The 25,894-nt window shown below is 57.6% G+C and overlaps 1 protein-coding gene across 1 annotated transcript in view; it reads left to right on the forward strand.

Annotated features, from left to right (window-relative positions):
• Window positions 1–1,505: 1,505 nt before the first annotated feature.
• Window positions 1,506–25,894, forward strand: part of Umodl1 (uromodulin like 1) — a 53,529-nt gene continuing 29,140 nt past the window's right edge. Inside the window, exons 1-9 of the mRNA XM_047565542.1 lie at window positions 1,506–1,572; window positions 4,160–4,402; window positions 10,773–10,942; window positions 11,650–11,666; window positions 11,828–11,924; window positions 12,874–13,060; window positions 14,554–14,694; window positions 21,602–21,856; window positions 24,693–24,805. Of these exons, the coding sequence (XP_047421498.1) occupies window positions 1,506–1,572; window positions 4,160–4,402; window positions 10,773–10,942; window positions 11,650–11,666; window positions 11,828–11,924; window positions 12,874–13,060; window positions 14,554–14,694; window positions 21,602–21,856; window positions 24,693–24,805 (1,290 nt within the window). The remainder of the gene's footprint in view (window positions 1,573–4,159; window positions 4,403–10,772; window positions 10,943–11,649; window positions 11,667–11,827; window positions 11,925–12,873; window positions 13,061–14,553; window positions 14,695–21,601; window positions 21,857–24,692; window positions 24,806–25,894) is intronic.

Raw genomic sequence — 25,894 nt, forward strand, 5'->3', positions numbered from 1 at the left:
AGTAGCTTTCATGCCTTTAAAGTATGAAAAGTATGAATAAAGAAGAATGTTCCTAAGAAAGCAGATTCTGCTTGTATTTTAAGTGTCTGAATTAAATTGTAAGTAATTCTGTTCCATTTATTCTTCTAAGGCTAATCAAATTAATTTCCTGGAACATGGTAGTTTTAGAGTCGATTCTTTCCTTTAAAAACTCTCTCTCCTTAACCTGTACTACACAGGTCTACGGGCCGGGCCTCGCGAAGCTTGGACTTCTGTAAAGGGCCGTCGCGGGCCTCCAGGAGACCCGTGCGCAGCGCCCTTGGCTGCGGTGGTTCCCAGCTTCTCTCGAGTTCTTGCCATGGCCTCTGGCGTGTAGCTGTGGCCACGCCAGCTCAGCAGTGAGTCATCTAGGAGACCAACCTACAGAGACCAGAGACATGGCAACCCGGGCAAGGGTCTTGGGTGGACGGTCCCTGGGAGAGAACAGCTCTGCATTTAGGACTCAAGGGAATGACTGAGCTGCCAGCGAGTGGCCCTTGTACCTACCCCATGGTCTTCTCCAAGAAGCCGACGGCTTTCAACACCAAGCAGTGAGAGGCGCAGAGACTGGGCTGGAGAGGGTTTGGTATGAGATTTAAAATCCACTTCTCATGTCACATGCCATTACTGAAATAAAATGTCTCCTGTGGTTCTACCACCCCTCAAAATGTTTTCTTTTCTTCCCCGGCTCTTCCCTGGGTTTTGTGCACTTTCCTGCAAGCTAGGGTTGGTAGCCTTCTGCAGGCAGAGTTGTATGGAATTTGTTTTGAGTTCACAGTGCTCATTTTTCCTCATGCTGCTAAAACATCTCTATGGGGCCTTTCCCAACTCTTTAATGTCACGTGCTCTGCAGTAATTCACTTTCCCGCACCTGCGACTCTGCCACAGGTGATTTTCCATTTGAGTCATAGGCAGTGAGCATCTCTGTGAACACAGCCCGGCTGTCCCCAGGAACAGGGTCTGGTGGGGTGGCGAACATGCTCATGACTTTTGAACTGCATTGTGGAGCTGTGTGAAGGACACCTTTCTGACTCTGATGTACCACTTTGATTTGGCCCTGTTTTCTCCTGCCAGTTTGCAATGATAGGGTAAGACAATACTTTGCACTCCATGGGGGGACTCAGATTTGGGTCTGCAATGCATATTCTGCATAACAACGAGATGGGACCCAGCGACGCTACTGGAGCTGTGGCCGCTCACCTTTCCCAAAAGATGCCATCTGCTTGGAGCAAGAATAGGCTGTGACACGCAGGTGCCCCCAGGGAGACAACGTAGCAGTGGTGGGCATTGACGAGCAGGCATAAGGGACTGCTCCCAGCAAGCGCTCCCTCTGAAGCCATTGCCACCACCAGCGGCACAGGGGACAGAAGGGCCTTTCCTTGGGGCCCAGGCGACACAGGCCCTTTGTGTCCTGCCTAGGACTCCTACTGCTGCACTGGAAGCCCTAGGTCCTGCGTGGCCACTGACACAGCCAGGGGATGCCCGGGATGCTGGGGCTGGTCCTGCTGGCTTTGGCCAGTGCTGTGGGTCTGAGCCAGGCCAGCGGCTTCACAGGTGAGGCATCTGGGCTCAGTCTGGGTGATTCTTAAGGAAGGGGCTCCCTGCGAGTGGGTCTTATGCGGGTGACACCTGGGAGGGCAAGGCTGTGTCTGTCTGGCTCCTGGCTGGCCAAGCTGCGGCGGTAGCCGGGAGCACCCTGCGAGCTTCCAGAAAGAGGACTCCTTCAGTGCCAACATGCCTCGGGTGCCCTGGGAGCCCATGGGTTTAAAATGCAGATCAGAGCTGGCAGTGGGTGTCAGGGGCCTGAAACTGCATTTGTGTGGGTGATGAAGGTGTAGTAGGTCCTTGGACCCCCCTGGGGACAGCGAGTTCTTAGAGATTATCTCCTGGACCTGGAGGTATTGAAGTCTTTGATGATAGGTCAGGACAGGGAGGCCCGAGAGGTTAGGACTTGCCCTTGGCCACGCCAACCTAAGTGCAGAATTCCTCCCATGGAGGGAAGGGTGTCAGGGCCTCAGGAGACGCAGGGTCTGTAACGCGGCTGTGAAAGCTCACTGCGGGGCGGGTGTGGCGCAGGGGCAGAGCTCACGCTAGCAAACCGGGTTCCGTCCCAGCATCACTAACAAACAGAAATCCCTGGATTTCTGAAACCACGGATTTCAAGAAATGGAGATTCCAAGCTTCAAAATTATTTTCTGTTAAACCTCTTCCTCAACTGGGAGTCTGAAGAGACCTGTGCTATCTCCAAACTGGCTGCAGCTTTCCTGGAGGCTATAGTGGTGTGAGTGCGTGTGAGCCCGAGTGAGAGCATGTGAACGTGTGCACGCGTGCAAGTGTGTGCACACATGGGCGTGTGGGAACGTGTGTGAGCGTGTGCACACATGGGCGTGTGGGAACGTGTGTGAGCGTGTGTTAGTGGGTGCACACACACATGTGCCAGCAGGAGGGCCCTGCTGGCCATTAGCTGGAACCTGTAATGAACAGGTGGGGCCAGGTGGCTCTCTGGACACCAGAGACCATGGCCTTGGTGGACATCTTACCTCAGGTGACCTTGAAAGCCTCTAGGGCTGCCTGATGCTGGGTACGTCGGGCTCTGTCCTGCTCAGATGGTCACTAAGTTTGAGCCCAGGTCCGTTCTGCCACTCTCTCAGCCTCCCCAGGTCATATCTGAGCTTTTCAGCTGCCCCACCCCAGACCCCAGCTCCTGCCCCATCCCACGTCAGGAGGGCTCTGTGCCCTCCAGAGTGGACAGCACCTACCACTGGCCGAGGAGCAACAGGTGGCCCCCACCCCCAGAGCCCCTGAGGGGGTGACTGGGACACAGTAGCCCCCAGGAAGACAGCGGCTCGGCCTCTGTGCTGTGAGGGCTCGCTCTCCCTCTGGCGCTCACCCAGAATAAGTCTGCACCCCTTCCACCAGCTGGCCGAGGGCTGGCTCTGCCCCATTTCTCACCAGGCCACCATCTGCATGCTTGTGGGTCACCCTAAAGTCCGGGCGAGCTTCTGCGGAGGTGCTGTTCTGGCGTGGGGACAAAGGCAGTGCTCTCTTAGGATGACTTCCGCCCCGTCTCTGAGTTCCTCCCAGCCAGCCTCCTCGCTGCTCATGGAGGGAAATAAGTCTTGGCATTGGCCCTACCCACGGGCTGTAGCCTAGTGAGTCGGAGGGCGTGGAGGCTGAGGGTCTGAAGACAGGCCCCGGCCAGCCGCTCGTTCATCCCACGCCCACGTCCAGTAGGCAGGGGCCCTCCGGTGCTAAGGGAGCTGAGGGGAGCCCGTCTCCAGTTAGGGTCGCCTCTTGAGCTTTTGGGGGCTAGCACCGGAACATATTTTAGAGGGACACAATTCTACCCCAAGAAGCTTCAGTGACATGAGGTGACAGAGGCTCCCTGGGAGGACGGGAAGCCCCAGGAGCCACCTGGGGGGAAACAATGACCAAGAGGCGGAGGGCTGGCAAATGTCACCAGTGCCCAAGTCTCAAGAACAGAGCGGTCATGTTGACAAAGGTCAAGGGGCATTGTGTAGGAGCCAGGCTCCAAGGTAGAGAGGCTCAGGGCCTTACGGGTGAGCTGGAGCCTCCACCTAGGGCAGGGTGACGTGTCCTCCTTCCTCCGTGACAGTCGCAGTGTGCTCCTTACCTAGGCACCTCTCTCATGTGGCGCTGAGATTTGCTATTTACCTTCCTCTTTATCACACAAAAGCTGCCACGGTCCTCTGCCTGGCACAAGCAGGCCTCTGGAGGCAGGGGAGAGTCACTGCCTGACCGAGTCCCACACACCCAGCCTGAGGCTCGTGAGACGGCTGTGCTTGAGATTCTACAGCCTGCAGGACCAGAAATGTGGAGCAGAGGATGGTGGCTGACGTCTGGTGTTGATTCCTCAGCACGCTCACCGTCAGAGCCCTGGAAAGGAGGGCTTCTTAGGGCTGAGGCAGGCGTTCACGCACATTCCTTTCCGTTTTGTGCAAACCCCACGACTCAGCACAGGAGGCCAAGGCCATGGCTGGCAGGCGGCGGGGTCTGAGTGGCCTCGAGCGTGGCGATCCTGTCGGTTGGCTCCAGCCCAGGTGGCCGTCCACGTAACCGGCACTGACTGGATGCTGGTGCTCTTCTTCCTTTGGTCCCCGCCTTGCCCACGCCCTCTTAGAAAAAGGCCTGTCCTTGCTGAGCTACCAGCTGTGCAGCTACCTGCAGACCCGAAGCGTCCAGAGGATGGAGGCCGTCCAGACCTCCCACGTGACCCACGCGTCCTGCGGCGGCTGGATCCCGTGGAGGCGGTGCCCCAAGACTGTGTACAGGACACAGTACCTGGCCGTGGAGGTCCCCGAGTCCAGGAACGTGACCGACTGCTGCCAGGGCTACGAGCAGCTCGGCCTCTACTGCGTCCTGCGTGAGTCCAGGGCACGGGGCAGGTGGCCCCACGGGGAGGGGGTTCCTGGGACAGTCACGGTGCCTGCCGCTAGCCCTGTCCTGATTGGGTCTTTCTAAAACATGCTCCTCAACCTTGATTGAGCGTCAGGGTCATCAGAAGGGTGTCACCAGCCCCGCTCCCAGGGTCCTGAATCTGTGGGTCATGGTGAAATGCATGAGCCTTCCCAGCAGGTTCCCAGGTGACACGGAAGTGGCTGGTCAGGGCCCACTTGAGAAGCTCAGGTCCTCACCCAGGACTGCACATCAGGGCAGGAGCTTAAGCCTCCCTGGCCTCGGGTTGTGCAGCCTCCTCCACAGCTGTGCAGCCTTTTCCCTTTGAAGGCTGCTGTGAGGTGCGGGTTTCAGCTCACATCCTAGGCTGAACCCACTGTGGGAGGGAGCTGGAAAGGCCAGGCCTCCCGCCCTCACCACCCAGAGGCCACATCCTCCTGCCTCCACCCTGCAGTGCAAAGCTGCTGCTGTTAGCAGAGGTGGCTGTTGCCAAGGCGACCGGTGGGGCCACAGTGGGGCCAGGCAGGGCTCAGATGACCCCTTCCGGGAGGGAGGGTGAGGCAGCGGGCGTGGGTGGTGCTGCTCACTCTGAGTCAGTACCAGGTCAGAGTGAGCCTCTGCACAGTCAGAAGGTCCTCTCCTGCCTCTGTGGAGGCACGTGGGAAGGGGTTCCGGCTAGGTCCAGGTGGGCGTGGGCAGAGCTGGCCAGGACTTGAGGGCGGCAGCCCCAGGGCAGAAAGCACCAGCTGTGGGTTCCCTGCGAGGGGTCCCGGGCACATCCCTGTGGCCCAGGCAAGTACACCAGCAGACTGGGAGCCGCCTCCTCTCCACCCCAGGGCCCTGGTGGGAGAGCTCCGGTCAGCTCAGAGCTTGCTGAGCTGTCCCGAGGGCACCCCAGGCCTCCCAGTGCAATGTCATCAAGGGAGGGTGGTGGACCCTTTGCCACTGCCCATTCTGAGGGCCAGGTGTGGAGAGGGCTGAAGGTTCTGGGCTGACACCTGTTTAAACAGGAGGCTGATGGGCTCCACCATCACCAGCCACCTCTGCACAAGACACACGGCGGGCTGGCCTCAGAGCCAATGGCGGGCAGGGACAGGGTGTCCCTGGCCACCCGTCAGGCGTCCAGCCCCCAGCCCCACGTCCATGTTCCTATCTCCAAGCTCACGGGCAACAGGGGCCAGCCAGTCCCGCTGCCGTTGTTCCTGCATGGCCTCCTGGGGCGGGGCTCACCCTGGGGTCCCAGCCTGCTGCTGAGAAGGCCCCGTGGCAGGCAGTGTGACCTGGCAGTTGAAGGCCAGCAGAGGCCTGCCCCGTCCATCTCACCATGGCAGCCACACTCCTTCCAAGCTGTTACTGCTGCCAGGACTCGGGAAGTTTCCCAGCTGAAGAGTGGGGAGCAGCCCCGGGGGAGGCCGATCCTCAGCCGCTTTCCGCCTCCAGCCCTGCCCAGGGCACCTGTGTCCCTGCCTTGCTCCACACGCTAATCCCCATGGAAGGTAGACTGGTGGCTGGTGACCTCCCCACCACCTGTCCCCACCTTCCCTCAGCAAACCAGCACTGGGAAGGGCCTCTCATGGGGCCTTGGCCCAATTTTAGAGCCTTAGGACCTTTAATTAAGGACTCATCAGGGCAAGGGGAGGGCAAGAGTATTCCCGTTAGCGAGTCTCAGGAGGGCACAGTCGTGCTCTGGGGAGCTCCAGGTGACCCTGTGGCAGGTGCAGGCAGGGTGGGTCAGGTAAGGGACGGCTGGGAGAGGGGAGGGGCCCCACGGGGCAGGACAGGACAAGGTCCTCTCAGAGCCTGGCAGCGCCTCTAGTAGTGGGAGTCCCGGGGACCAGACAGGAGCCTGGAAGGAAGAGGAAGGAGGAAGGAGAGGAAGGCGAGGAAACGGCGTGGTGGGTGGCGTTCTCGGGACAGGCCAGGCAGGAGATCTTCCTCCCTCCATCGCTCAGGAGCACCTAAGTCTCTGGTCTCACACAGACTTTCTCAGTCCCCAAGCTTCACCTTGCTCTAGGGAAGCGTTTGAGGCCAGTGGCCATGGCAACGGTGGAAGCACCGAGGTCACTGGGTTCTCCCCCGGGAAGGTCCCTGCTGGTGCCAGGGCTCGTCATGTGGCACGGTCCAAGGTTCTGCCCGGGCACCCTTGCTCCTTGGGGCCCGTCAAGAACACCTGCCTCTTCCCAGCGCCTGTCTTTGCACACTGGCCTGACGCTGCCAGTAGGCACCACGTGATTGCCCACCACAGATGTGGGTGGGCAGCCCAGCCTTGCCCTGCATTCTGGATCCTGCATGACCGTTTCCTGAAGGGTTGGTTGCGTAGAGCTGGAGCAGCGGACGTGGCCTCAGCCTGCGCAGCCAGGACCTGCAGCCGATTTGCAGAGGACAAAGGTCATCCAGAGCCGGCCCCCACAGGCAGACGTTGGGAGGGATAGAGATGTCCACGGACACTTTTCCTCGGCAGGGCCTCCGTCACCCAAGCGAGGATGACATGCCTCTCACCCCTGGTGCCTTTGCCTCAGCACCTCGTCCCCAGACAGCTGCAAAACGCCAGACTGTCCCCTCTGTCCTCTGCTCTGTCCTCTGCCCTGGAAACGGGCATTGGAAAAGGGACCAGGTAGTCAGCACACGTGACTGCGACCTCCAGTCTGGACGCCTCTTCTCCCGTGAGCCTGCACTGCAATGCAATAATAAGTCATATTATTTGATTTCAACTTTAAAAATGTAATTACAAAAATGAATGCACAGCCACACAGACCATTTGGAAGCACGGAGAAGATGGAAAGTACCCCAAAGCCAGGAGCAACCCCAGCTAGTTGTCTTCTGGTCTACACCCAGGGCGGGCTTTGTATAAAGAGGACGGTGGCCAAGCAGGACTTTCTGTCCTTCCCCCTCACCACCTGGCAGATCCACCCAGATGTCTCTCGTGTCAACAGGTATTACCCACTGCCTGTTTGGTAGCCTCAGATGGCTACCTTCCATGACGTAGCAGTGCTTATTACGCAGTCTCTTGTTGCTTAACATTTAGTTGTTTCCAATTTTTTATCATAAGTAATGCTGAAAATCACAAGGGACAAACACTGCTACCCACAAGTAGGATTACGTAGTCAGGGTAACTTCTGGGAAGTGGAGCCAGGCATCTTGCCAAGGCTCACCATGTCCAGGACACCCTGGTTCTGCACGGTCCGCTCCATGGGCTCAGCGTCTTGGCAAACGCTTGTTCCTTGGGCAAGTGCAGGACGCGATGGGACCAGGAGACCCCACGGACTTCCCGTCCCTCTGTGCTGACGACCGGGGCGCTGGAGGAAGGAGGCAGCAGGGGTGACACCACCGGGCAATGGGCTCCACAGCCCCCAGGGCCTTGGATGTTGCTGCCTGAACAGAAACCCGGGAGTCAGGATCACCTGGGCAGCCAGGTGCCTGGTTCAGGGTTGGCCTTGAGTTAGGCAAGGAGAAGGAGATTCCTGACTTCTGACCAAGTTGGAGGCGTCGGCTTTTCCCTGATGGCAGGGAGGGGATTCCCAGCAGTCCCCAAAGCCAGGCGCAGAGCCTGGACTGAAATCACGCTGTGGATCAGGCAGCCGCGGCGGGGGCCAGATTGGGGCGGAGGCTGTGTTTTCTGATTTACGTGAACTTGTCAGCTCAGGAGAGCTTTAGGCTTACGGGAGAGGGGTGAAGGGGCACAGAGCTCCCTGCACCCCACTGAGCTTCCTCTACCGCCACATCTTGGGTCACTGGGGTGGTTTGTCCCAGTCAAGGCGCCGAGCCTGGGACCCTGTGCTTTAGCTGGATTCTGCTGCCCGCCTGGCGTGGCCGTTCTGCGTCCCAGGAGCCCCCTCACACTTGGTCCTGGCCTCTGCTGGGCCTTGAGGCCCTGGCTGTTGACAACACAGATGAGGCAGGGCCGCCTTCCCTCCGTGGTCTCTGCAGACGTCCATTCTCATACTCCAGAGCCATTAGGGACATTAGTGTCGCCCCCTGGATGCCAACTAAATGAAGGGCCAGCTGGGGCACTCGGAGAGCAGGGCGTTACTTCAGCAGTGCGAGTTCCACAGCGAGAAGTGGCGTGCCAGTTTCTTGGTGCAGAGAGCCGGGGACCTCGCGCATTAAGAGCTCCCGCTGCCCCTGCTCCGCCTTGGCGTACCAAGGCTGGCCGCCAGAGAGGTGCTCCCAGCAGCAGGGAGGGACATCGTCTTCTGTTCCGCTGCAAAACCTCTGCAGAGCCCCACGAGGAGGGACCGTGGAGCACAGCCCCTGGAGGCCTCGGTCGGTCACCGGCCTCCCCACCTTCATGGGGACGTCTCCAGAGCCTGGTTACCAGCGGGACTCATGGAGCTTCCTGGCACTCGAGGGGACGGAACTGTGCTCAGGAGAGTCCCGTGGGACACTGTGAGCGCACAGAGCTTCCAGTGCATCTGGGTTGAACCACGTCGGATGGAGCAGCACCTGCAGGTGACCCGTACCTGCCCCTGGGGTGCCGAGCATGGAGAGCGCCGAGCTCCCAGCCTTTCCTGGCACCGACGCTGGGCCTCTGCTGCCCTCCACCCCACGCTCATCCTCCTTGGGCTCCCAGCTCAGACGTCTTCCTCCTGGTAACGAGGCCCTTGTCCCCGGCCTGGCTCCATCTTTGGGGCTGGCTGGAGAGTTCCGCGCCGCTGCACACGGCTCTCCCTGGGCATCGATGTGGGTCCGCCGTCTCCTGGAGCTCACCCCAGCTCCAGGGTCTCCTCTTCTCCCTCTCATGATTTCCTGAGGCTGGAATGCCAACTCCCCGGGCTCCTGGCTGGTCCCCTGTGGGACCTGGATGTACTCAGATAGCTGCAGCCCTTGCTAAGACCTCTAGAAGCCCACCAGGGCTGCCCCTGCCCCACTACTGAGCTCCTGGTCCCCAGGACCTCCCACCTTGCAGGTGACTCCATCTGTCCCCGGCCTCACACCCCATCATCCCTGTCCCCCCAGCAGCTCCCTCCATCCTGGCGGATCCCACATCTGCCTGGAAATATACCCAGGCTGTGTTCATAGGGAACACACACCATGCCAGTGGGCCTTGGGCTCAGCAGCCACCAGCCTCAGCTGACCCTGGAGTGACAGGGTGGTGTGTGTGCACTGCTCAGTGTGTCTCCACACCAGTGTCCAGTAACTTGTCAGGCTTCACGTGTACAAGGCTGGACCCTGAGGTCCTGGCCACTCTCCCTGCAGCCTCTCCAGCTGAGGACCTGAGACAGGTGGGTGCCAGGTCTGCAGCAAGGGAGGGTCCCCGAGGCTTCTCTCCCTTACACCACCCCTCCCGCCTGTCTGTTGGCACATGCTGGAGAGGCCTGTAGCTGCTGCCCTGTCTGACTCTTCACCTTCTCTGCGTCCCTTCTGAATCATCATGACAGCCTCCCTCCCCACTGAGGCTGCCCTAGCAGGCAGACGGGCCACCACCACCTGGACCAGACCAGCTCTTGTCCTGTGCCCCCAGGGGGCAAGAGGGCAAAGGGGAAGGCACAGACGTGGAGGCGACTTCTCGGCATTTGTCCAAAGCTGAGAAGTGGGCTGGAGAGTTTCCAGGCCCCTCGGGGTTCCCACAGAGCCAGGCAGCTGGAAGGTCAGGTGAGGTCAGGTGCAGAGCTGGCCAAAGTAATGGGAGGGCCTGGGGGCACCGATAGTGTCCCCATTATCACTGGATGACCCAAGCCTCCAGGGCCCCCACTCACACAGAGGAAGGGTCTCCGCCCCCACCGCACCTCAAGCCAGGCCACGGGACTGGCCTCTCCTTTGCGGGCCAACACTCACTGCCTCCTGGCCTCAGGGCTGGAGTCTGCAGGGCTGCTCCCGCTGCCCCGGCCCGGGCAGGGTACCTCCCACCTGCACCTTCCCTGACAACCCCTGGCCCTCCCTTATCCTGAGACTCTGCTCCTACGTGACCTTCTGTAGGTTCACCTGCAGATTTGGTTCCCACTGGAATCCAGTCCTAAGGGCAGGACTCTGTCTTGGGCCACAGCTGGGCCAGACGCTGAGCACCGCGCCTGACCACAGTAGGTGCTCAGTAGATGTTCACTGATTGGATTGAGCAAGTGGGTGAACTATCAGGACCGGAAGCCACACGGGGTCCTGGAAGAGGGCCAGAGAGCCTCCGCCCCTGGACTCCTGAAGAAAAGGAGGCCCCAGGACCTCTGCCAAAACTGCCCTGGCAGCCCAGCAGATTCCTCCAACAGGGCTGGAGTGGTCCTGAGCCCCAGCCTGGCACCGCTGGGAACAACGGGCGGGGTCCAACTCTGCACACAGTGCCCGCAGCTGGCCGAGGGCCTTTTTAAAAATCCCATATGGTTAATTGTCTCCTTTCTCCTTTCCCACAGCCCTGAATCGGTCTGGGGAGTTTGCATCAAGGCCTGGTGTCTGTCCGACTGCAGCGCCACAGCCAGGCGCCTCGCAGTGCAGCTGGGACACTGACTGCCCTGGGCTGCAGAAGTGCTGTCCCTGGTCAGGGGGCCACCACTGTGTGGCCTCTGCACCCCACGGTAGGACTGTGGGAGGAGGGTCCCACGAGGAAGGGGTGGGAGTGTGGTCGCCAGCAGCAGCAGCCTGATGGCAGGCAGGCGGGCTCCGCCCGGGGTCTGCTGGCTGGAGTGCAGGGAGGGCTGGACCCTCAGTGCCCTGGAGTGGGGAGACCCTCCAGCAGGCAGGGACCAGATCTCCTGGCAGCTGCAGGTGGGCTGCCCCATGGGAGGCTAGGCTGGCTGCTCGGCAGGGGTTTCAGCACCCCGAGTCCTTCTCCCAGCACAAGGGCAGTGCTAAGTGGCCATGTCTGCAGATCTGGAAAGTTCTCTCCTGACCAGAGGTTGTATACAAATATGTAGAATCACATAAAATATATACTGTCCTATGGGTATGGCGTATAGCCCTAAAGCAAGAGTATAAAGGGTATACTACGTGTTCACTACACCATTGAACCATACATCATGGCTTCTGTCATGTATTTCACACACAGTGCTATGTAGTGCTTTAGGTGATACAGGCATGTATCATGCTAGTTGATATTAATGCTATAAAGGTCTAGATGGAATAATGGCGCAGTGCCGATGATCTGATACGCCAGCGTGGTACCGAGGAGGCTCGCAGCTGCACTGCAGCCTGTGTGTCCCTCCTCAGGTCCCTCTGCTCTGGCTCCCAGGCCTTCTGACCTGGTTAGCCCCTCGCAGGCTGGGCCGGTGGTCCTTACGGCTATTGTGAGAGAGAGAAGCAGTGGGCAGGCGATTCATGGAGGGAAGACTGTGTGAAGGTGGGCCTCCCGCCTGCCGGCCCTCTGTCCCACCCCACCACAGGAGCTCTGATGGCCGCCCTGCCCTGGGTCCTTCCGTACCAGTATTTGCCTTCCAGATGTAGGTGCCACTGCAGGGAGGAGCCAGGTGAGCTGGTACAACGTGACCGTTCTGGTGAAGATGGACTTCGAGGACCTGCAGCGTGTGGACCCCAGGCTGCGGAACCACACTCGCCTTCTGTACTCCTTGGTGGGTGGGAGGTGGAGGGTGCTGAGGGTGGGCTGGCGGGGGACACCCTGTGAGTGGTCCCCAAAAGACCGACCCTGAACCAAACTGGAATTCGCAGATTAAAAATACCAGCTTCAAGCTGGGCACAGTGGCCCACGCCTGTAATCCCAGTGACTGGGGAGGCTGAGGCAGGAGGATCTTGAGTTCAAAGCCAGCCTCAGCAACTCAGTGAGGCCCTAAGCAATTTAGCAAGACCCTGTCTCTTAATAAAAAATAAAAAGGGCTGCGTTGTGGCTCAGTGGCTAGGCGCCCCTGGGTTCCATCCCTGGTACCAAAAACAAAAACAAGATGCCAGCTTCAGAGAGACGCAACCCACCTGCCATCAAACCACGCACTCAGAGCGCGTCACTGGCGGGTTCTGGCACTCACGCCTGCCAGCTGCGCCTTGAGGTGTAGGGCACAGAATGCCTCCACTCGGGAAGGCCTGTGGATGAAGCAAAAGGCCCCACCATTTTAGGGGATGGAAATCCAAAATCAGGGTGGCGCTGGGGCTGGTTCCTCGGGGGACTGCAGGGGCTCCCGCCCTCCTGGGCTTGTGTGGCCGTCTTCTCCAGTGTCCCTTCACCCCACCTTCCCTCTGTGTGTCTGCCTCCGGGCTTCAGCTTCCCCTGCTGGTGAGGACACCAGGCACGTGGGACTGGGGCCCACCTAACGAGCGCGCCTTAACCAATCCCGTCTCCTAACAAGGGCAGGGGTGCTGGGGTACATTTGAGGGGACAATTCAGCCCACCTCCACTGTTGGTGGAAGGCCTGTGCAAGTCTAGTTTGCAGGGCGTTCACGGGGAGGATCCCAGCAATAACTGTCTTGCTGCAGCTCTTTTCTGTAGAGCAGAATGGGTGTGTGCGTACTCCTCCTCACCTCGGGCTCCTTGCCTGTCCTCTCCACTGGGTGCTCTGATTCTGGTTCCAGGTCACCAGTGCCTTGCAGCCACTGGACCCTGCTGTGCACTACCTGAGCTCAGCCAGCCAGGACCCCTCCACCACACTGTCATGGCTGCTGCTCGGTCTGCCTCGGCTGCTGCCGGTGGCCAACGTCTCCGCCCTGCTGGATGACATCGTGAAGCGTGTCTATGAAGTGGTCAACATCCAGGTGCAAGGTCGGTCCTCTCCTTGACCCAGTGGCCCAAATGCAGGTAGACTCTAAGGCCAGGACCAGTCCCGCACACTCGAGGGGAGGGATCCCGGTGTCCAGGGGCAGTGCTGGGTGGTGGGGCCCATCTGCAGCTCCTTTGCAAGCCAAGCTTAAACTCAGGTTCCCAAGCGCAGGTTTTGAGACCTTCCCTCCCTCCCTCTCCGCCAAGCCTTCCCTCCTCCTAGCAGGCTTCTCCTTCCATCCAGGGCCCCGCAGTGCAAACCCCAGAGCTCTCTCCAGCAGAGTGCTTCTCCAGCTCTCGGGGCTCCTAAGGCTCCCTCTGGCCTCCTATGACAGGGACATCCTTGCCCCAGAAGTCTCTTTCAGCAGAATTTGTGCACAGCTGAGTTCTCACTTGCTGAAGCACACAGATGTGGCCTTGGTTCCGGGGGGAAGTGCAGGGTGTGTTCTGTTATGACAGAGGTTGGCAACCTTGTTCTGAAAGGGCCACAGAGTCAACGTGGGCCACGTGGTCTCTGTCTCAGCCGCCCAGCTCTGGCCCTACAGCATGGAGCAGCCGCCATGGCATGGGAACAAGTGGCGGGGGCCAGTCAAACCTTTCTGAGGCAGGAGCAGGCAGGAGGGCACAGCCCATGGTCCCTGGGCCATGGGGACCTGCCTGCTCTCGGCCACGGGGTTGGTCTGTGATGCTGAAGGTCAGCACGGAGGCACCAGGGTTGGGAGCCCGTGAAAACCCCAGGGATTGCGCTACCTTTCTGGCAAGGCGTGGATATTCTTGAGAACAAAGCCAGGCCGTCTCCGTGACCACAATCCAAGTGCTGCTGTGTCCTGACTGTGCCCTCCACTGGCAGTCACAGGAACACACCTGGCCAGCAAGAGGGCTCACTCACCAGGCTGTGGACCTACTGCAGGACGTGGATTTGACTGGGTGGGTGGGAGGGTTTGAGGAAGAAGGTTTTGTTCTGGATTGAATCCTGAGGTGGGGACCGTTCTACGACTGGGTTTCTCGATAAATCTCCTCTATGGGCCGTGGAGAAACGGCACAGAGTGGCTTTAAACGGTAAAGAGCTGATGATCACAGGATGCACCAGGAGAAGGGGGTCTGTGCATTGTGGGCGACGCGTGAGCTAACCGCTTAGAGACTCCAGTAAAGCAGCCCGGCTTTGCCTCGCTGTGTCCTGGGCACAGAGTGGCCTTGACCGAGGCCAGTGTTCCGGGTGTTGGTGTCTGCCCAGGAGGAGGATGACAGGGCCACTTGGGTTCCAGGCCCACGAGGACAGCCAGGGCTGCTCCAATTCTCTTTCTCATTCAGAAAACTGCCTACTCACGTGATTTATCGGGAGTCCATCATTCCATGACCACTCAGACTCAGCCCAACGCTGAAACATGTGCTCTGGCCGCAGAGGCTGCCCAGGGTGCCAGCTGCCTGGTGAGGGCAGCAGAGAGGACGTGCCCGGGGGGGAGAGTGACGGGCTCTCGGGACGCCCCCTTCCACAGATGTAAACGAGTGTGCCCACCACGAGCTCCACGCCTGCCCTGGAGAGCAGCTGTGCGTCAACGCGGAGGGCTCCTACCAGTGCGTCCGCCCACATGTGTCGTCAGCCTCGGCTCCCCGGACGCCCAACCCTGCCGGCGAAGGTAAGCCTGGGCTCCCCCGGCGGCCTGCGCGAGGCTGGGGTCTCGGCGGGAGGGTCTCCGCTGACTCCAGGCACAGAATCCTCGCTGTGCTGTTGGTCACCCTGGTCTCCAGCAGCCACTCTTGCATTGACCCTCTGATCTGGCAGATGTGCGTCCAGTTCCACCCACCGTGCCGTGGGCCCGCAGGCAGCGGCCGCGCTGGAAACCTCCAGGAGGCCGGCAGGGGTGGGCTGGTGTGTGTGGGCTGGTCTTGAGTTGCTGGGGAACGAGGGCGTGACTGAGGCTTACTCTGTGACCAAGGCAGGAGCTGGCACTGTCCCTGGCTTTGTATGGGCACCTAGAGGCAGAAAGTGGGGTGGGTGCTGGCAGAGATGAGGAGGGAGAGCCTGGCTCAGTTCTAGTGTCCCAGGTGCTGGGCTGTGACTGGCTTCTGCCAGCCCGGGGCTCATAGGAAGAAATGACTGTACACGGTGGTCTCCCCTTATCCTTGGTTTCGCTTTCCAGGGTTTTCAGTGACCTGTGATCAGCCACGGTCTGAAAATAGTAAGCAATTCATAGATTTGAAATTAAGAGCTTTTCTGAGTAGCGTGATGAACTCTGGCACCTTCCGGCTCCATCCCACCCAGGACGCGAGGCACCTCTCCGTCCTGTGTATCCACACTGTATGTGCTACCCACCCGTTAGTCACCTGGTGGCCATCTCAGTTCTCAGGTCACCTGTCACAGCACTGCAGTGTTTGTGCTCAAGGGATCCTGGTGTAACAGTGTAGAGTGACGTCACAGCACCACCTCACTGCCCTGGTGTAACAGTTAGAGTGACGTCGCAACACCACGTCACTCCCCTGGTGTGACAGTGTAGAGTGACGTCACACACCCCGTCACCCCCAGTTCATCCAATGTGGCATTGTGCCTTCTCACCTCATTCCAAGAGGGACGAATACGAGACAGCCAGGTATTTCGATGGAGAGAGAGCACATTCGCATGACTTTTACTATAGCGTATTGTTAAGTTGTTCTGTTTTATTATTTATCTCTTACCATCTTGGCTCTGGAGCAGGAAACCCCATTTCCATTGTGCTTGGACTCCTTCGGTACCTGACTAACCAATGGAGCCCTTTAGAGAATGTGTCTCGGTGTATAGATATGTGGGCCACAGAGCAAAACGCAACCAGGATCTCACACCCCAGGGGGAGACAGTAGTCCCCAGCCACGCTGTCCCCTGCCCCTTGCAGGGGGCTCTGCCAGCTGCCTCTTGCTGGACTGGGCTTGGTGTCCCTCCCTGGACTGCCCTGCCCGAGGACTCCAGGAGATGGGTTCTGGGCACCCCCAGTTCCTCACCCTGCAGAGTGGAGCTTGTGGGCAACCCCAGCTTCCCTGAGGGGTCGCCTCCAGGGTCCACTGTGGCTGGTCTTCCTAGCAGCCCCTCACTGCCCCCTTCCTCCCAGAATCACCTCCTTCCTGCCAATCTCTCCCAAATCCACTGCCTGCATTGGGAAGCTCATGTCAGCTGCAGTCTGGCCACTGGAGCATACCGTGGTCATTACACGGGGATGGAGCAGAAAGCCCAGCGGCGTCCTCACCTTCCTCAGTGACAGATGCCCCTGAGTGCTGTGAGCCTGTGTGCCTGACTGAGAGGTGGCATTTCCCTCTCTCCCCTGCAGCCTGGGGAGTCATGTCACTCAGTTCCAGGCACAGAGGGACACCGAGCATCCCCTGGGGTTCAGGAGGGCTGCTTAAGGGTACTGGACCCTGTAAGAACGTGCCAGGCACGGCTGAAGCCCTCATGGTGGCAGCGGAGGCAGGGGAGGAGGAGCAGAGGTGCAGCCTGTGTCTGAGGCCAGAGGCAGGACCCAGGGCTGCTTGCCATAGACGTTGCCCACGTGAGGGAAGACCCTGTGCACCTAAGTGCCCCCCTCCTGATCCTCACAGGATTGCACTGGCCAGAGGGTGTCCCTGAGATTGATCTGTCTGTCCTGTCTGAGCGGCCACTCTACTTTCCTGTAGGGGCTGATGCTTGCCATGGTGGGACCCAGGGTCAGTCCTCCTGTGCTGGAATGTTCTACCCACAGCCAGGCTAGGGCGTCTGGGGAAGGGCCCGTCTCCTCCTCGCTGCCAGACGCGTCCTGGCTCCGGGGAAGGCATTAGAGTAGTCCTGTGCCGCTCGCCTTTCAAGAGTGTCGTCGGCGACGGCTTCGTGGTGTGGCCCTTACACAAGCTCAGCTGGGCTGCTACATGCCCTGGGTTTTGTGGTACAGCTTCTGAAGTATGTGTGATCTGCTGTTGACCAAATGAAAGGCACAGCTGCGTTGGTTGGTTCAATTAAAGGAAAGCTGGAAAGGTAGCCATTCCTAGGATCTCTGGGCCTCAAAACGAAACAAAAAGGGAGCCCACCAAGCCAGCCAAGGCAACAAAACCCTCCTCCACCACCACAGCTCACCACTCCGAGGGTCGGGTTAGAGCTGCACACCGCTCTCCACACAGAGGGTCAGGTTAGAGCTGCACACCGCTCTCCACACAGAGGTACCCAAGACTCGGGTGGAAGCTGCGGTTTCCTGGTCGTGGACCCCAGGTTGAGAATCCCTGCTTTAGCGAGAACACGGATTGGGATACAGTTATTTTTACTCCGGGCAGTTATCTGGAAAAGTATTAGGCTCTGTTCACAGTTAGCAACGTTGTGAGCTGAAGTCCACCAAGCTGGCCAGCATGAAGCCGTGCCAGAGGCCGCCCAGCCTCGCTTCCCTCCCAACAGGGCAGGACAGACAGCTCCAGCGTGTCCAGATCAGAGTCAGAGCGAGTTCCAATTGCATATTGCTAAGGAAACGGCATGTGTTTTAAATTTAGATGCTAATATGAATGAGCAATCTCCTGGAATGGCTAAGAGGTTCAGTCCTTGGAAAATACAGCACAAATCTCAGATATTTTCTTGTGAAATTCGTCACCCAATTAATGACACACGAGGCAGCTGGATTCTTGCACTTACCAAAACCCTTAAGGAATAGCCTCGGTCCACACCTAATGTTCCAGGAGTGTGGTCCACCTTGAGGAAGGCACAGGTCCCTCTCCCAGGCCTCCATTCTCAGCTGGAGCCTACCAGCTTTCCATGAGGAGAGGTTTCCTGAACCCAGGCTTGGCAGGCAGCGGGGCCAGGGGCAGCAGCCGCAGAGCGAGCGAGGAGCGGCAGCCCAGGCTCGCCCCAGCCCGCGCTCCAGTTCTAGGCAGCTTTCTGTGCGAGCGCTCAGGATTTCAGCCCTGATCTCTTCTCCCTGCTTCTGCATTCACCAGGGTCGGGTGTCAAGTGGGCAGGCTCAGGATGAAGATGTGACTGACACACATCGCGGAAAGGCTGTGTCCCCAGCACATGTTCCTGAATGGCTGGAGGGTCAGGGCTGCCTAGAGGAACAAAAGTTCAGACTCACAGACAGGAGTCTGAGAGGAGGGTCAGGTCCCAGATGTGCTCCCAGCTGCAGGGCGGGGAGCCAAGGAGCCGGGACCCTTGGTGAGCTGGAAGGTTGCAGGACCCGCGTTGCTGCTGTCCTCAGATCGTGCATGGAGTCAAGAACTGAGTGGTATGTTTTAGGGCCACATTTTAGGAGGGACCCTGAAAAACTAGAATAACCAAAGAAGGGTGTTGGCTAATGAAGGACCCCAAACCCAGGTTCCAGGGGTTTATCCTGGAAGAGAGAAGACCGTATGCAGAAGGAGTAGCTGTAGTTTTAAAATACCTCGAGGGGGACCTGCAGAAGCAGGGCTAGCCTCAGGAAGTTAGGAGCTGGTCAATTAGACAGCAAAACTCTCCCCAGGGTGTTCTGCCCAGTTGCGGGACGGTTGCCTCAAAAACTACCTGAAGCAGAGTTAGGATATGCCTGAGTGTCCTGTGGCTGCTGTGACAAAGTGACACAAACTAGGTGGCTTAAACAGCAGGCGTGCGTCTCTCAGGCTTCTGGAGGTCTGAGGTGCCAAACAGGAATCACTGAGCCCAAGCAAGTTTGGGCAGGGCTGTGTTCCCTGGGGGCCTGGGGAGAGTCCCTTCCTGCCCTCCGCCTCTGCTGCCGCCAGCATTCCTTGACCTGTGGCCACATCTCCAGCCTTCACGGCCTTCGTTCTTCCTCTGCTGTGGCTTCATGTGGCTCCTCTTCTGACTGTCAATCTCCCTGTGCCTCTTGTAAGGACACTTGCTTGTAGGGACACCCTGGGCAATCCAGGACACTCTCCCCATCTCAAGACCCTCAGCTTACATACATCTGCAAAGACCCTTTTTCCGAATTAGCGTTCCAGAGAACCTGACAACTTCTCAAGTCAGTAGCTGGTATAAGCGAGTGAACTGTCATGTCAACAGCTTTGCCACTTACTGCTTGACCCTTCTCTATGAGATGGCATCACAGAGGAGCCTCAGCTGGGATGGTGGCCAGGGGTATGTGGACACCACGTCTGGCATGCTGACAACTTGGACAGAGTGTGGCATGCGTGTCATCGGGGCTACTTCATGGGCTTGGGACTGGGAGTGAACTCATACCTCCCTGGCAGTGTCCCTGCGGCCCCGTGGCTACTGCCTTTGGAGGCTGCCTAGGGTGGACACTTCCTCAGGCCTGTCTGGCATTGCTGTGGCCTCCCCTGGTCCTTTCCTGTGTCTGTGTCAATGTGGGTGTGGAGTAGATGCCCAACAAACCTGGAGCCTATGACACTGTCGTCGGTGGACAGAGGTTGCACGTGGGCAATTGCAAGTTCCGCAGGGCAATGCGTGGGGGAAGGAGCTGCATAAATGTCCAGGTAGTGCTGGCCTCGGGGCTGCCTTTCTTTGGATGGGAAGGGATTCTTTTTCTCCAAGTGCTCATCTGAGTACAGAAATGTAGGAGCTGCCGTCTGCAGACAACCTTCAAAGTGCCAGGTGTGCATACTCAACCCAACAATCCAAGAACGCCCTGGCTTTTTAATAACGCCTTTTAGGAGAGGAACCACGTGCCCTGTCAGACCTGCCCCGACTCAGACCTCTTCCCGACACCAGCCTCTGGGTTCTTGGCAAACGTTCACGTCATCGTCATTCACCCTGCTCGAGGACACTCTTAGAGGACACCTCAGAGTGGCCCACAGTAGAGAGAGGCACCCTGTCACGTGCCAAGTGTGATTTCCAAGTGGCAAAAAGGAGACGGGAACTGTGGCTGCTGGAGTTCCAGCCTGGCCTGGGCCCCGCTTTCCTGTTTGTCGGGTGCTGGGCTGGCACCCTTTCCCCCACCCACCTGGAGGCAGAAGCGCTCGGTGTGCGTCTTGACTACCGTCAGAAAGGGCCGCAGATTCTCAGAGAAGGCATCGCAGCCCTTCCTGGGTCCTGGGGAGAGACATGTGCTCCCCAGGCACAGACGGGCGAGCACAGTGGTTAGAGGCCGGCCAGGTTCCAGCGGCCATGGGGCGGGGCGGGGCGGGGCCCCACTGTCAGGCCGCTCGGGGGAGCACGCTCTGCTCCTCCTGCCGCAAAGGAAGACGTCATCAGGAGTGAACCAGCTCCACCTCGGCTTCTGCGACCAAAACACCGCAAACCACAGGGTGCCCAGTAAAGGAAGAGTCAGGTCCTTTTAAAAATATGCTTCCTGATTCTAGGACGGTCGTGAGGAAGCAGTAAGAATCTGCATGAATGTCACTGATCCCGATCCCAGGTGGGGGCCAGGGAGGCCTTCCAGCCCTCTGTACCCCCCACTTGGAGGTGGGCCTGCGAGGCTCCCCCAGGGGAGGGCCACACACAGGATTGTGAAAGGCAGCCCGGTGCTCGGCTGGAAGACGGAGGCAGCAGGACCACGTCACGGGACCACGTCACAGGACCACGTCACGGGACCACGTCACGGGACTCTGTCTGGGCACTAAGTTTGATTCTGGGCTTCTTGGAGCCAAGGCCAAAAGGGAAATGGTTGTACTGGTCTGTTGTTTTTACTGGGAAGAAGCATCGACTTGGGTTTGGAAGAACAGAACTTCTTCACAGTACTAGAATATGTGCATTGAGTTCTCACACAAAGGACTTTGAGGGGCCACGTAGTTTGAAATTATTTTTTCTTTACTATGGTTTTACAAATTTTTTTTTCTAAGTTTCCTTTTTTTTTTTTTTTTTTTTTTTTAATGGAACTAAATGTTGACCTGAAAATGTTGGTGCCTTGCCTGCAGGTCACCTACTTTGGATGTAAGTCCTATTCTCAGAGTCTGTGGATAGCCAGAATTTCCTCCCCAACACAGAGCTTTAATTCTAGCTGAGTTTCAGAAGAGATGTCAGTGTGTTGGTGTTTGCTCCCTGGAGTTGGGCTTTCCATAGGAGAGAGTAAAGGGGGATGAGGTGGACTCCATCAGACCCCGTGGGCCAGGTCCTGACCCTGACGGGGCCATGGGGCCCACAGGCTTGCTGTGACCCTGGGGGATGGAGGCAGGCTCACAGCCGCAGCCCTACAGCCTCGCTCGGCGCTGCCTCACTGTGGACGGTCCCTACGGTGCTTTGACATCTGGTAACCACTGATTCTGAATCACCAAAAGTCACGTGACGCAGAGCCATTGGTGGTGTAGACAGATCACAGCGTGTTGGGGCTGGGGCCTTCTAGCATGGTTCAGCAATGGGGATCTGTGACTTGAACCTCAGGTTTCCCTTTGCTTTTTCCTTCCTTCATCTCAATACCCAGCACCTTGAAGCAATCTGGAACTGCCTTCTAAAGTTCCTGAAGGGCCTGGACCCTTCATGGGAAGTTTCTGGAAGGAGAGCGTTGCTGTCTCTTTTTTGAACCAACAGGTTTAATTCATGGTTGGGAAAAATGCCAGGTGGCCCTGCATTGGGCCACTGGACTTGGTGTGGGCTGATGGGAGGTGGGGCTTCTTGCCTGCCTGCAAGATGACCACCCTCTCTGAGGCTTGTGCACCACCCCTGATCCCGTGCTACCCTAGATTGTCCTCCTATCTGTGACTACGTGGCCCTCAACGTCACCAGCAGCAGTTTCCGGGTGTCCTGGAGTTTGAATTCCACCCAGAACCACACCTTTCACGTCCAGGTCCAGCAGGGTGAGCTGGTGCTCAGAGATACCTGGACCAGCGACCTGGTCCTGGAGGTGGCTGGGCTGGAGGCCGGAGTGCTGTACAGCGTGAAGACCAGCTACCAGGGGTGCGGGACCAACGTCTCCGCCTGGCTGACCATCAAGACAGGTAAGGCTTGGGCCAGAACCCCACGCGACCTCGTGGACTTGTCTTGCTATCCCAGCCCTGATGTCCCAGCATATCATATTGCTCCTCCTCGTGCCAGAAGTCACCACCTAACTGCAGCTTCCTCTGCCCCCCAAGCTTCGCAGAGCTTGGCAGCCCTGCTTGGGCTCCCCTGCTCCCCTGCGGCTCTCGTCCAGGGCTCACTCTGACATCTGAGAGGACACCTGGGGGTTCTCTGAGGACCATTCAGTGGCCCATGCGAGGCCATCAGGTAGACAGGCAGGGACGGCAGCTGGGGCACGCTAATCTGCTTCCCCACACTCACTCCCACCATCGGAACAGCAGTTCGCTCAGGTCTCCACAGCCAAGTGTGCCCCGTTTCCCATGTGACACACGAGCATGCTAACAGTGCCCCCACCCCCGTGCCGGGAGGAAATGTTTCCCCCAATTCCAGGCGATGCATTCACAGCTAGAACTCCAGTGTCAGGAGGCAGCTGGTGTGGTCGTCCAGTCTACCAGGTGTCCTGCCCACTCTGCCGCTTGTCCTCACCCTGGGGCTCACAGTAGTGTACAGACCTTGGTCTGGCTAGGTGTGAGCGGCAGGAGCTCCCCCTAGACTGGCCTTTGTGGCTCTGGGCTGTGAGGTGAGGGGTGCTGGGGGCTCCGAGGCATCCTGTTCCTTTGTCCCACGTGTGCCCTCAACGTAGAGCAACAGGGGCCCAGGCTGCGGCCAGGCTCAGAGCATAGAGCTGCATAAAGACTCTGCCGGGGTCTGTTTAGTGCACAGAGATCCAGGCAATGACAGCAACTATGACCATGGACGGATGAGCAGCCCTCCATGACTCAGCCTACACCCTGATTAAACAGATTCGGGCAACCCCCGAGCTAAGTCGCCCGGCATGCAGAACACAAGCCCTTGACTTTGCACAGGGTCTCAGTTTCCCAGGGCCTGCCCCATCTCTCCAGGGATCAGGGAGGCTCTCTATTCCCCTGGAGGAAACCGAGGCCTGAGAAGTGGTCACTTACTGGAGTCTTCCAGTCCCCCTGTGTGTCACCTCCCATCCCCACCAGCATTTCACACTTCTTCCAACTCACCTGGGATGTGCCACCCGTGGCCATCCTCTGGGGTGCCAGAGCTCTCTCCACTGGGGCAGATGGTAAGAGTTTGCAGCTCCACTCTCATGAAAACATACCTAGGTTCCCATGCTAAGGATAGGTGATTTGGAAGATTCTAGAAGACTCCTGAATAGCCAACCTCTTCCACTCTCCAACATTTTCTTTCTTTCTTGGTGTTGCAAAATGCCTTTTGTCAGTAGAGCCCCGCTAGGGTGCTCTGTTCACTTTACGGTGCATTTGCAACATGGCCTCCAGGCCACCTGCACATTGGGTGGGTGTTACTGCAGCAGCGTCACCCAGAGCCTCTGGGTGCATCCAGCTTCCAAGCCCTCAGGGAGGCTGAATGTCCTCAGGGCTCTGTAACTGCCTCTTGTGATGCTGACCAGGCACAGGCAGGAGGGGCCATGTCAAGCCCGAGAACCAGGGCCACAAGCACACTGGGGTCTTGCTCAGATGGGGGATTTCCAGGGGCCCAGCCTGGAACATGAAGATGTTCTGGGTTTCAGTTACCTGCAGTCAACTGCGGTCTCAAAACATCAAAAGGAAAAATTCTACATTTTGTAAGTGTTAAATAACTTTTGTTATAGCATGTTGTCACAATTCTTCTGTTTTATTATTAGTCATTGTTTCATCTCTTGCTCTGCCTGATTTGTAGAGTAAACTTTATCACAGGGGTGTGTGTGTGTGTGTAGAGAAAACATGCTGTCTCCAGCGTGGGATGCCATCCGCAGCTTCTGGTGTCCACTGGGCCTCTCAGGAGGCCTTGCCTTGGGTCAGGAGTCTGCTCTCAAAACCTCGGGGAACTTTCTGTGCCCTTAATACTGATGTGCCAGGTGATGGACTGTGTGACAACCCTGTTTGTCCCAAAGCTTGCTAACCAAGCTGAGCCAGGGTGGGGTCAGCTGGCAGCTGTCAACACTCAGCAGGACCCAGAGCGGCAGCAGGGCCCATTTCCAATGCTCCTGACCTTCTGACTGTGCACGTGGAGGTCTTACTCTCATGATAAAAGTGACGTATGTCACACTGTCCCATCTGGACTATTTTTCCCAGCATCAGAGCAACCGCAACCTCCCTTGTTGATGATGGTTTGTGCAAGATGGAGGCAGGACTCTCAGCTCTGAAACCTGGAAGGTTCCAGCAACGGGGCCAGTTTATCACCCTAGTGTTGGGATCTGGGTGGGGATACCGCAGAGGACTGGCTGGGCCTTGTGGTTGTGAAGAGGGCAGAGGGAAGCAGCAGCCCCCCGGGGGAAGGATAGTTGGAGGGGCCTTCCTACCCTCCAGGAGCTGGTTGAATCCAGTTCCTGTTGCTGTGGACTGTGGGGTTTGTACCTGACTCTTCAATTCCCTGTCCTGGCCATAAGTGTGGCTTACATCAGTAAATTCTTTTACTTCAGTGCAGATGTAAACACGGTACATCAAATTTCCCAGTTTGACTATCTCAATCTAAGGTTCATGCCTCAATCTATTTTCAAAAAACTTTCCTCTTCAAAAAGTAGTCTTTAGGGCCTGGGCTGTGGCTCAGTGGTAGAGCACTTGCCTGGCATGTGTGAGGCACTGGGTTCCATCCTCAGCACGGCATATAAATAAATAAATAAAATAAAAGATCCACTGACAACTAAAAAATATTTCTTTAAAAAGTAGACTTTGTAGAAAACTGACAGAGAAGCAGGTGCCTTCGAACCACCGGGTTTCAGCTACTCTGCTTCACTGTCTGTCTCAGATGCCCAAGTTTATGGAGTTACAATAAAGATCATCAACCGCAACTTGACGGAGCAGCTGCTCAACTGCAGCAGCACGGAACACAGGAACTTCTCCCGGCAGCTGCTGCGTGAGGTAAAGACGGCCCCAGACACCTCACCTGAGGTCCTCTGGGCAAGGACTACTCCCGGTGGGCGATATGCCCAGCTCTTCCCCTGTGGTCACGGCAACCTCACAAGTCATTGCTGCCTCAGGCGGGCCACGCCCACCTCACAGAGTAAGGACTCACCCCATCCCACCCTGCCCCCATGGGGTAGTTAACTTAGATATCTGACCAATCTGTCTTCAGAATCTGTGCGTTGATCAAAAGGTCTACACCACCTGATCACACAGCGGGATCTGCTGTTGAAGTGTCTGCTTGGGAATTTGTCTTCTTGCAATGGTGTGGATTTACCAGCCAAGCACTTACCAACCGTCTCCACTTCCCTTCCTCCTTGTGGCTAAAGGAAACATCAGGACATGGTCTGGGGAACTAAGCCAGTGTTAAATACTATCTATCTACAGATGTTGAACTGGAGAATAACAGGCTTAATAAACTACCAAGAATTATGAAAGGGCTGAACTTTTACCTTTCTTGTAAATGAAAGGCTGGCCTGCCCACAGGGTCATGAGTGCTGGCAGCAGACAAGAGATCCCTGGGTCAAAGACAGAGACTTGTTACTCCCAGAATGGCAAGCAGCCTCTGTTGGGTGTGCAGGTGGATGATGCACATAGAGGGGATCCAGGTCACAGTTGAGGAACCCCACACTTAGGGAACCCAAGTCGCTTCAGGCAAACATGCCTAAGACTTGCTTCAAAAGGAGACGTTTTCTTTGTTATACTGGACAGTAAACAGGGTGTCCTTTTCTCTAGAGGAAGCCACTATACCTATATCCCAAGGCTGCTCATGAAATTAACATCCGTGGAAAGACAGTCTGGAACAAAAGGGAAGTTAGTGCCTCCATTTGCAGAATGTGGAAATTCAAGAGACCCACAGACTATTACTTCCCAGCATCCACCTGCAGGAGAAATTAGCTTTCGAAGGCTCTCAGAAAACTCTCTTTTTCAATGTTAATTTCCTTGTACTCACAAGAACTGAGTGGCAGAAGGTAGGGGTACGGTTGATGTCTTCCTTGCTAGAACACAGGCAACCCTGAGCTCCTGGCGCCGTCTTTGTATTTTCTG

Source organism: Sciurus carolinensis, chromosome 9 (assembly GCF_902686445.1).
Source record: "Sciurus carolinensis chromosome 9, mSciCar1.2, whole genome shotgun sequence".
NCBI classification, from domain to species: Eukaryota; Metazoa; Chordata; class Mammalia; order Rodentia; family Sciuridae; genus Sciurus; species Sciurus carolinensis.